Below are 12,127 nucleotides of genomic sequence, written 5' to 3' on the forward strand. Positions count from 1 at the left end.
TCACCTTATCATCTATCATATCCAGGCTCTGCCAAGTTAGCAACAAGAGAAATGAAGGAAGAACATTTCAGAACACAAAAAAACAATGTATTAGTTTGCAAATGATCAGCAGTGATAACTTCAATTTAGACATTCTTTTGTTTACACCAAAAAAAGAGATGCACTGAGTTGTGGGGTACACACATTGCTTTTTAATAAAAAAAGCTTTAACTCAAATTATTTTACTTACTTCAAGAACACCAGTCTTACTACCTTCATGTTTTAGCTTCTGTTTTTCAAAATCAAAATATATGATACAAAACTTATTTCAGAAATTATGCAATATGATATGAAGATGCCAACATTAGTATTTCAGAGGAATGAGATTAAATAATCAATTGAGCCTGCTTCAACCAAACCTTTCGAGTTATTTTGTGTTTTATTCTTGTCCTCCTATTTTATTCTTACCATTTACAGGATGGGACTGTATAGATAAAATGCGATGAACAACTGATATCAGTGCAAGGAATGGAATACTTTTTGTATCCGATATTATTAATCAGTTCCAAATTGAAGACTGCACAAACGACATGGAGGGTAGAACATCTTACGGAATGCTGAATATAATGCAGCTAATACTAATGTCTTGGCAAATTGAATGACATTTGGCTATTTTTCACCAATTATGTGGCTGGCTGCCACTTGGCTAATAAGGTCTGTGCTATAAGGCTGAATCTGGGAAGCAGATGATTGGTAGGTAAGGGCAATTGGATTGCAGGTCAGTAGGAAATCGTTAATAGTGTGCTGGACTGTACATTCGGACATCATGGAGAGGTCTTCAGCCTGTGGTTTTGGGGATATTGTAAAGGCCACTGGCCTGCAAATCAGGGGGAAATCATGAAAAGGGTTTTGGACTGGCAGTTGACTTGAGATCACAGGGAGGTCTTTAGATTATGGATATGAAAGACCTTTGCGGAGATTCTGCATGATATTAGTAAGTTAGAGGAGTTGGTTCTCAAAGTGCAGATCATAGGAGATAAGAAATTGTATCTCGGGGACAAAGGATTTTTACTCCAAGTTTAGCATGGAAGGCTCAGGAAATCATTCCTATTCTCAACAGTCAGTAAATACGTTTACTGCTGGACCCAACTATTTCCACTTCCCTTTAGCTGCTGAATGTCCTCTGAGCCTTAGAATAACAGTCTGCAGGTATTATGCATAAGACTGTAAAATCTGAGGCACATCATCTCATTAATATATTTCTACTATTTGCCACTTGAGAGCAGACCCCACTTCCCATGAACCAATGGCCCGTCTGGTTACAGTAGGTGTCTTTATAGCAAATTGGACGGAGGGTTTTTTTTTTGCAGTATTTAACTGCACGCTCCAAATTTGCATTCTGGATGATTAAAATTCATTCTATTTCTGAACTTCAGGAAAGCATTCATTTGTTTGTCAGTGCGAAATTTCCATTTTGTAGACTAAGCAACCTCAAAAAAAATTATTAAAAGTTTGAAATGTTTTCATATGCTTGTGAATATTTAAGCAAAATGGAAAACAAGCAAAATAATTTCACTAACGAACTGTTTGGATTCAAAATCAGGCCTCTGAGGTGAAAGTACAGCATTCAACCTAGATCACCACTGACTTGCCCAGTCAAACCAAACCTCATAAGACCAGATGTTCTTTTGCCTCCTTAATACTTGAGATAAGATGTGAATTTCAATAAGGGGCAGGAAATTCTGTAGCATCTGTGATGCATCGTACAAACCTATTTATGTAGAATTCCAGCATATGCTGTGAAAGTTTCTAAGAAACAGTTGAGAGGGCCTCATTAATATTTATATTATTTCATGTAATAGAATTATAAAGGGCATGGGGAAAGTGCTGCATTCTTAAGGAATAGCTTCTAACAGAAAGATATTTCAAAATGTTGCAGTATCAATCATGCAATGATTTGGAGGTGTTGGTGTTGGACTGGAGTGTACGAAGATAAAAATCACACAACACCAAATTATTAGTCCAACAGGTTTATTTGGAAGCACTGGCTTCTTCATCAGTTGGGCATGGAGTATAAGATTGTAAGTCACAGAATTTATAGCAAACGTATACAATGTGATGCAACTGAAATCTACATATGAAAGAATTGAAATCAACATGGTCATTCTAAAAGATGAGAGACGAAACAAACAATTCAAGTCTTTTTCTATATATAATTTCAGTTGCATCACACTGTAAGCTTTTGCTATAAATTCTGTGTCGTACAATCTTATACTCTACAACCACCTGAAGGAACAGCGTTCGAAAAGCTAGTGCTTCCAAATAAACCTGTTGGACCATAACCTGGTGTTGTGTGATTTTTAACTCTTGTCATGCAATGGTAGACATTGCAGTAACCTTAACTGAGAATTAATGGTGGCAAAATGGCCTCCTGATAAGAACACATGGAAACAAAAAAATGCTGGAGATCACAGTGGGTCAGGCAGCATCAATGGAGAGAATGCAAGCTAATGTTTCAAGCTTAGATGATGCTGCATCAGAGCTGGAGTGGTGTGCAGGAGGCAGCATTTATGCAACTGAGGGGGAGGGGGTTGGAATGCTGGGGGAAGAAAGGATGCTGATATTCCAGATTAAGTGATTGGAATGTAAGAATGGCAGAACAACGGTGTGTCTAACAGCCAGACTGGAAAGAATAGACAGTCCCTCTGGAATGGGGGGAGGGGAGAGAAGACATGGTGTCAGAGAATGTAACAAGTATAGTTTTTAAAAAAGGGAAGGAATAGGAACAAGTTCACAATCTGAAGGTATGAAACTCAAAATTGAGCCCAGAAGGTTGTAAAGTGCCTAGTCTAAAGATGAGACGTTGTTCCTCCATTTTGTGCTGTGATTCACTGGAGCAAAGCTAAAAGGGATGGAATGGGTTCACAATTTGAAGGTGTTGAACTCAGTATTGAGCCCAGAAGACTGTAACATGGAATACAATGGAACTTAGGGAGAACAACATCATGCAACTCTCACTCATTAAAAGTACATTATTGCCAGAGAACTGGAAGCAGATTAATTGTCAGTCTTCTCTTGAATGTTGGGCAGACATGGAGATGCAAAAAACAAAATAAGTTGCAAAAATTCTTTCCAGTGAAGTGGGTGGGAGTGGTTGCCTTATTTCTCAAAGTTGGTCCTATACAAAGACTGACAATAAATAGACCAAAGTCTTCAGTTTTGCTTTCTCTATTCATAATTTACCTACCTCATCAGAGGAGTGTGCCAATATTAGGGAGCGCCCTGCAACCAATCCACTCAAATCAGCAGAACTTGTGCTACTGGGACTAAAGTCATCAATGTAGGTGAAACTCTGTAAATCAAAGATTCTAAATGGTAATAAGATATTTAGTGAATGCAAGTTGTAAAAGATTAAAATGAATAGGCAAAGTATTAATAGTATGTAACATCAAAATGCACTCTCTAAAGAAATTAGTGAGAGATGAGTCATGTAAAACAGACATGGTGGTTGGTGGTTCCATTTTAATGGAATATGTGAACATGTCTGTTTGAATTAGATTGAATTAATTACCCACTGATGAAAGTGCAAGAACACATGGTTTTTGGAACAGATCTTGGACTTGCTTTATGGGTTATTACGAGAACAAGTAGATTTTCTCATTGTTTGTTAAAATAGAAAATTTGCCTGTATCATGTTCTAGCAATGGCCTTCAGGAATATAGTGTCTTGCTTCTTGATGAATCTATGCAGTTCTTGCATGAAACCTTTTAAAGCAATGAAAATCTTTAAATTCAACAAAAATATAATGACCATGTATTGCCTTGAAGAGTAGTTTTTAGTGTATTCTGGAAACTGCTTTGAAAAGTTTTTAAAAATATCTATTAAAATTTAAATTTGTGCTCTGAATTGTTGTATAAAGCCTGGAAGTCACAAAGGGAGATATACCTGCCAGTTTATCTTTGTCATACTTTGCTTCTATTTATCGTGGTCAAACATAATAACAATCTTATTAATACCATAATATTCAAAAAAAGATAATCGTCCTCTGTCACCATTGATAACTTCCCAAGACAGAAACCCAAGTGAAATTTAATATCTTCATCCTCAATAGACATTCTTAGTGCTCAATTTTCCAAAATTCCTTCCCCATCTCTTTGCATAACAATTCTTATCAACATCCCAGGTGGATTGCATAAGAAATTCTGAGTTTAAACCAATCTTGAAAACTTTCTGAAGTTATTGAACATTTCAATATGTGAACACATAAAGTCTCTTTACAAGCAAACCAAAATTCTGGAAATGCTCAGGAAGTCAAGCAGCATCTATGGGAAAAGAAACAGAATTTGTGGGCAAAAACATTCTTTGCCTAATGTGGCATAGACAATGGCAAGAAAGATGATAAAGTACAAGATTTAAAAAACTTCAGAATCTTGATGCCAAGAAACTTTTTCCCATTTTTTTTCCCTTCAGCTTTAAATTGTGATTTCAGAATTTCACCATTGAGCAAACACCATCTTATTACCATGCATTTGCATATATTTATACACCACTTCCAATTCTTCTCTCCTTCCCAAGCATAGCATATTTCTGGCATCTGAGTCAGAATGGCTAGCTGGTGGCTGCAGCTCATCAATTGCTTGTCTCAGCCATCACCCAATAGTGTTCTCACCATAATATTCCTGCAAGCTCCTTGGATGTCATCCTGTTTGACCTTTCATTCATAGAAATCACCAACCTTATTACATCATCATCTCTGCTCTCAGACCATCTCACAAATTGCTTTGGCCTTTTACCTTGAGCTCAAGGACAAGTACAATTTGCATGCTTTTGCCAAGTTGCTTAATGTGCAGGGGCATCCAATGCAGTTACAAAATATATAATTTATGACTCTTATGCTTTCTTTGGGAACACTTACTTTGTGCATACTTTGGGGTAGCCAGTCTCTGTGTTTTATTTGTTTTTTAACCCAGAGGGAGAGGTCAGCAGCTTGTGAAGACTGCTAACAGTCAAAGTGGTTGACATTTTGCTGTACGGCACTGAGCTGCATCAATGTCATGTTTGCAGCAGCTGCTAGAAGCTTACAGGGCAAATACATACCATGCGCTTCAGTCAATTGTCTGAAAGGCAAAGGGGAGCAGTACAGTCAATCAAGTGGTTGGTCTAATTCTAGTCTAGGGGTTGGACAAAATCAACCAGATGCTTCGCCCTATCAGAATCTAGTCTTTAGAGTCCCAGATCAGACTGTGGTTGGTCCTGAAATTCAAGTCTCAGACAGGGCTTGCAATTTATTCCTGAGAATATGTAGTCAGAGGCTTGACATCTCAAATCAAAAGTCAACTTGCATTAACTGCAAAAATGGCTGACAAAGCATGTAAAGTACATTACTTTTTATCTTTCAGTGCAGAGTAACACCTTTGGAATCAGCGGCTTTGCTCAGGGTAATTGCAAAAATCATGTTTGCAGTGATTCAGTTATGTCTCCAGAAATGGCTACAATTTCCATTTCATTGACAGATCATTCGTAATTTGTTCATTCCTGATGACTGGCTTTTGCCTGAAACGCCGATTTTCCTGCTCCTCGGATGCTGCCTGACCTGCTATCCTTTTCCAGCACCACTCTAATCTCGACCCACATTCATAATTCTTGCTATGCGTAATAGAACAATAGTGTCAAGCAATCATGGTCATTACATTCGCTAGACTAATTGTTTCCATATCATGTCGGTTAATTGAATGTAATCAAATAAACATTCATAAAAATGTCTCCTGAACACCTTCTATATGAATAGCACATGGATGTCAGATTGTTTGTGCAGAATTGATATGAAGAGATGTCAGAAACACAATTTTTGATATTTCGAGTTGCTGGTGATTGCTTGACCTGAGTGATTTTTCTGATGGCATGAGTTCAAGTCTCGCCATGACAAATAGTGAAATTTGAATTCAATTTTAGGGCTCTTATGGTACAGTGGTAGTGGACATTTGAGTACCTTTGAGCCAGGAGGCCCAGGATCAAGTCCTGCCTATTGTGGAGGTATGTAATAACATTCCTGAACAGGTTGATATCCAGAAACATATTTCATGGCTAGGAATGGAAGACAATGCTTTGCAGCTGATCAGAAGCTCTGGGTGGCTATCCAGTGCTATCAAGGTCACAGCTGCCCTGATTTTGTGTCACATTTTTTATGACTCATTTCCAGGAGGAGGGAATTGTGTAAAGGTTTGGGAGATATCACACAATTACATCTGTGATGCAGCAGATGCTACTTTCTCCAGAGCACAGTTCGTCATATCTTTTTCCCTATGAGGAGAGTTGAGCAGCTAGGGCAATGGGCTCTCCATCACTGGCTTCTCTCAAGTGCAGGGCACAATTGATTACAACCACAATGCTTGGAGAACACCCTCTCATCAAACTACAGAAGAGGCTCCCATTACATTGATGTTCAAATTATATTGACCAAATCTTGGACATCTGTGTCAGATATCTTGGGAGCTCCTAACATTTTTGTATACTAGAGCACTCATGCTCCTGCATCCTTCGAAGGGCAATACAGACACAAGGGCTATATCCTCCAGGAGAAAGTGAGGACTGCAGATGCTGGAGATCAGAGCTGGAAATGTGTTGCTGGAAAAGCGCAGCAGGTCAGGCAGCATCCAAGGAGCAGGAGAATCGACGTTTCGGGCATGAGCCCTTCTTCAGGAATGAGGAAAGTGTGTCCAGCAGGCTAAGATAAAAGATAGGGAGGAGGGACTTGGGGGACGGGCGTTGGAAATGCAATAGGTGGAAGGAGGTCAAGGTGAGGGTGATAGGCCGGAGTGGGGGTGGGGGCGGAGAGGTCAGGAAGAAGATTGCAGGTTAGGAAGGTGGTGCTGAGTTCGAGGGATTTGACTGAGACAAGGTGGGGGGAGGGGAAATGAGGAAGCTGGAGAAATCTGCATTCATCCCTTGCAGTTGGAGGGTTCCTAGGCGGAAGATGAGGTGTTCTTCCTCCAACTGTCGTGTTGCTATGGTCTGGCGATGGAGGAGTCCAAGGACCTGCATATCCTTGGTGGAGTGGGAGGGGGAGTTGAAGTGTTGAGCCACGGGGTGGTTGGATTGGTTGGTCTGGGTGTCCCAGAGGTGTTCTCTGAAACGTTCCGCAAGTAGATGGCCTGTCTCCCCAATATAGAGGAGGCCACATCGGGTGCAGCGGATGCAATAAATGATGTGTGTGGAGGTGCAGGTGAATTTGTAGTGTATATGGAAGGATCCCTTGGGGTCCGCCCTTGAGCCCCGCCCCTCCAACCAGCACCAGGACAGAACCCCACTGGTCCTCACCTACCACCCCACCAACCTCCATATACAGCGTATCATCCGCCGTCATTTCCGCCACCTCCAATCGGACCCCACCACCAGGGATATATTTCCCTCCCCTCCCCTATCAGCGTTCCGAAAAGACCACTCCCTCCGTGACTCCCTCGTCAGGTCCACACCCCCCACCAACCCAACCTCCACTCCCAGCACCTTCCCCTGCAACCGCAAGAAATGCAAACCTTGCGCTCACACCTCCCCCCTTACTTCCCTCCAAGGCCCCAAGGGATCATTCCATATCTGCCACAAATTCACCTGCACCTCCACACACATCATTTATTGCATCCACTGCACCCGATGTGGCCACCGACCCTGATAATCTTTCATGCCTTGTTTAACAAGGACCTATCTACCTTTGCCTTAAAAATATTCAAGGACTCTGTTCCACCACTTCTTCAGGAAGAGAGCTCCAAAGTATAGTTCTTGGATATTAATGCTGTAAGGGAAATTCCCGATGAAGTTTTGGTTATAATATTTTCTTCATATACTGCCACCAACATCCCCATCTCTCAACTTCCCCGCCCCACTCTGCAACTCACGTACTCATATATACCCCTCCATTACACAGCCTCACGTTAAACACAAGTTTGTTGTAAATGTACTTGGCAGAAAGCTTTCTTCAAATGATCATCGGTTTTTCAGGTACACCTGGAAACAAAGTCAATTAGTTTATTTATTGCAATGTTCTGAGTGTTTTCATTCATTGCTAAGACCTGCATTGTATTTTCTGTTTCTTTGAACTATGGTATCAGTGCAAGTCATATTAAAATCTGGCAAGGTTCACTAACAGCAGGTTCTTAAATATAATCACCTAATATGCATAAATTTTGGTTAAATGAGTTGAAACTTTAAACTGCATATCCAAAAATGCATACCATGGAGGGAAGCCAGAACTTTCTTCGGGTCCAGATTCTTTACAGTGAGTCTCCCTCCCCTTCCCTCCACCAATTTCGCAATATTGGCATTGCTAATAAGATCCAAAGCGAGCGCAAGAAAATTAGCAGAATGGGATAGAGATTGGGTCTACTCTTTTGTAACATCTATGTTGCACCTCCATTGACATTCCAATATTCCTGTCAGTCACTAATTCTATTTGTTTTAACAGGATACTGTTTAACAGTTCGGGTGCCATGCAGCATATCTTGCCATTTGAAAGCAACATTAATCAGTTACTGCCCAAATATTAATCATCTGAATTTAAATTAAAAATATAAATTTACCCACTTTACACTGTGGGTGAAATTATCCTTACAATGAGAAGCTGACTGTGAAGGCGAATATACAGTATTGAATATTGATGGAAATTAATCTTAACAATGCACAGGTTTGTCAATGTTCACGTTGATGCTGATGTCGTTAGATTATAAATTGTATTGGATATATTCTGTATGATTAATTGTGTGTGATCAACTTAATTCCTCAAAAAAGAAGACATGTTCAAATACACTTTTTGAAGATGTACATATAGATTAAGGCTAGGCAAAGCAATATGGATTCATATTTACATTGAACTATCAAGGATTTATTTTTAACACTACTCAGGGGCCATCTCCCGACAGTTTAGTGAGCAGTTCGGATATATGGTTCATGTAAGAACCAGCTAACCCTAGGGGAATATTTTATGGGGCAACTGCACTGTCCCTCCACACCATTGAAAGATACATTAGCCAAAATTCTCACTCTTTGGTAGTTTTCAATAATCTCTACATTCAATGAGTGAAAGTGTTCGTGTATGAATGCAAGATAAGTATAAGACTATTCTCACCTGTGATGTCCTGACCCTATAAATTAGTCTAGATTAGAGTGGTGCTGTCAACAAAGTTCGTGTGAATAATTGATACATGCTTAATGTGCTGGACGAGACGAATACCCATGAACCATATCCAAGAAAACGTAGACGGATAAGCAGAACAAAAGGTAAAAACTAAAAGGGTGGTGAGAAGCAACTGTCCTTACCTTGTTAACTTAAAAAAATGATTTAAATTATTAACTTCAGAAACAAGCCTGGAATTGTTGGATCAATGCATGGTAGAGAATCCTGAATTGCTCTGTGTGAGCAATGAATATATTTCATTAAAGTTAAACTAATATATTGCTTAGGCATTAGATTCCCTACAGTGTGGGAACAGGCCCTTTGGGCCAACAAGTCCACACCGACCCTCCGAAGAGCAATCCACCTCGACCCATTTCCCTCTGACTAATGCACCTAACACTTTGGGCAATTTAGCATGGCCAATTCACCTGACCTGCATATCTTTGGACTGTTGAAGGAAACCCACACAGACACGGGGAGTATGTGCAAACTCCACACAGACAGTCACCCAAGGCTGGGATCAAACCTAGGATCCTGGTTTTGTGAGGCAGCAGTGCTAACTACTGAGCCACTGTGCCGCCCCTGTGACATCTATAAAGCTTGATGTGTGTTGTATAATTATACCTTATGTTATTTAATATTTGTTAGCCAAAAAGAAACTGTTTACATTAGGTATTTTCCATGTTTTGCTTTGGAGTAATGCAAACTGTGCAGTATAACTACTTTGGAGCTTTAAATCAACTGTATTCAGTTCTTGCCTAACTTTGAATAACAACTTCAGATTAGTTCCACCACAGAAACATCACAACATAATACCGAGGACAGGAATAGGCCAGTTGACCCATCAAACCCAATTTCATCAACAGTGTTGATTATTTTATGCTACTCATTTCTTTCTTCTTCTGCCACTGTTACCGATGTCATGTTTGAACTACGAACACCGCAGCAACAATCATGCCCACTTTCGTGCAAGCCATCACAAAATGTAAAAATGTACAAAATTCCAATGAGACCACAAAAATGACCAATTTGCTTGATTGTTATTCAGAACAAAAGCAATTCACATCAGTTTATTTAAGTTACGGAAAAACTACCTATTATAACAGGTTTAACTTTATGCAACTTAAACTGCACCCCCTCAAAACCACTCTCCCCACATGATCACGATGACAGACAAAAGACAAATGGTTTAATGCATATACTACAGATTAGAAAAACAGTATACAGAGGAACCTCGATTATCTGGCATTCGATTAACTGAAATTCCGATTATCCGAACAAGATCGCAAGGTCTCGAAGCTTGGCTAACTATGTTACCCGGCATTCGATTAACTGGCATTCTATTAACCAAACGAAGTACTCCCTGCCCGTGTCCTTTGCATAATCGAGGTTCCTCTGGAAACAGAAAAACAAAATTCTGAAGATCAAATGTCTAGACCACAAGATGGGAAGTTATTTTGCTCCAGGTCCTTTCGATCTTTGCAATGATGATATGCTGTTATTTGCAGGGTGACACGACTGTTCTTCGATTCAATGTTTCATCACGTGACTTTAGGACTTTTTTGTATGAATTCTTTCCTTGAGCATTTCTGGCTTTTTGGTCTTTTTCCCAAATGGAAAGAGAGATATGGATGATACTTCCATTCTGCTGTTCTGTGCATTTGCAGCTCTTTAACACTGCAGCTCAACCAGAGAATTATCAGGCAGAATTTCTTTAAGTCAAAAGATTCCCAGTGCCATTCTGTCTCAAAGTCTGTGTTAGCGCTTCCAAGGAACATTGCATTGCGCAGTTCAGCAATATATGCAACCTTTGATTTTTTAAGTTTTGTGACACTAGTTGAACTTTCATTTCAGTTTATAGTTCCAGAAAAAGAAAAATGTGGTCTCTTAGGAAGCTAAGAAAAGGCAAATTACTTTCCTTTAGTTGTGCATGTATAACAATAAACTCTACTGCATTTGTACCTGTTTTTTATGCCTTTGCATATCTTTAGTACATTGTAAAATATTAAAAATTTACCAACTCTTAGTATACCATCTTCCAGTTTGGACTTCTGGGCACTTTCATCCATAAGAGGATCATAAAGCAAATCTATTTAGCATAGATTTTTCTACGGGTAAACCATTAACAATTTTTATTTACAGTATATAGTACTGGTTAAAAATAAGTTCTTGAACACTTTACTGATCAGGGTACGAAATGATTAACAAGGGAAGGAGCAAAATTAGACAGGATGAAGTTAAGAGTCGGAAACAAGAAAAAGCAGTGATGAAAAGATGTAGTATCCAGTAGTCTTTCAAAAGTAAGAAGAAGAAGATAAATTAGAGACTTTAAAGTTGTACTTCAAAGAATATGGTGGTTGAAAGTGTAACAATAATCAATGGTGAAGTATCACAGGAGAACAAAGTGCAAATAGAGGCTTAATGTTTCAGGAAGTTATTGATTGAAGTGATGGCAAAACTGTAGAGATATTTGCAGGTGAAGATAAGAACTTGGGCGGGGGGGAGCGGATGTCATGACTGAAAAAGTGACATAGGCTTGGGTCTTCAGCAACCAAGTTTGCAGAATGAGTGAGTAGTGTCAAGAGACAGAAAAAGTATTTTTTGCAGTAGTAGTCTGCTCGTAATAACGAGCGGGAGTGACAGATCAGAGATTGGTGACTAATGGGTGAGGTTGTGCAATCAGTTCCTGGATTATTGTCTTTTGTCGATTACGTTCAAAATGACAGGGAAACCTGGCTCCAAGGAATGTTCCTTTTCAATCAGCTTCCTTGGTGACCATTTAAACAGAAAGTGTGTTCAGCACCTGATTTGCCACATAGGGTGCCTGTAGCTGCAGATGGACTCACTATAGCACATTCATGAGGTTGAGAATTTTGTGGATAGCATGTTTATTGAGCTGGTCACACTACCAGTAAGGTCTACACAGACAGAGAAGAGTTGAGTGACCATCAAGAAGATGAGTAAGCATGGACAGGTAGTGCAGGA

At 39.6% G+C, this 12,127-nt stretch overlaps 1 protein-coding gene across 14 annotated transcripts in view; it reads right to left on the bottom strand.

Moving 5' to 3' along the window:
* The window catches only part of ppp1r9a (protein phosphatase 1, regulatory subunit 9A), a 360,829-nt gene that overhangs the window by 56,985 nt on the left and 291,717 nt on the right, over window positions 1-12,127 (bottom strand). For 9 of the 14 annotated variants that reach the window (XR_015757182.1, XR_006311674.2, XM_043689922.2 and 6 more), the window contains 2 exons: window positions 3,227-3,331; window positions 5-28 (listed from right to left, as the gene is read on the bottom strand). The exons of 2 other annotated variants lie outside the window; for them this stretch is intronic. Coding sequence is in view for 10 of the 12 variants with exons in the window: in XM_043689922.2 (XP_043545857.2) it covers window positions 5-28; window positions 3,227-3,331 (129 nt within the window). In the remaining 2 variants the exon portion in view is untranslated. The remainder of the gene's footprint in view (window positions 1-4; window positions 29-3,226; window positions 3,332-12,127) is intronic. 3 more of the 14 variants (XM_043689929.2, XM_043689919.2, XM_043689924.2) reach the window with 2 other exon arrangements.

This window comes from Chiloscyllium plagiosum, unplaced genomic scaffold (genome assembly GCF_037043375.1).
Source record: "Chiloscyllium plagiosum isolate Xiang-an unplaced genomic scaffold, Cpla_swu_hap1 HiC_scaffold_5, whole genome shotgun sequence".
Classification (NCBI taxonomy): Eukaryota; Metazoa; Chordata; class Chondrichthyes; order Orectolobiformes; family Hemiscylliidae; genus Chiloscyllium; species Chiloscyllium plagiosum.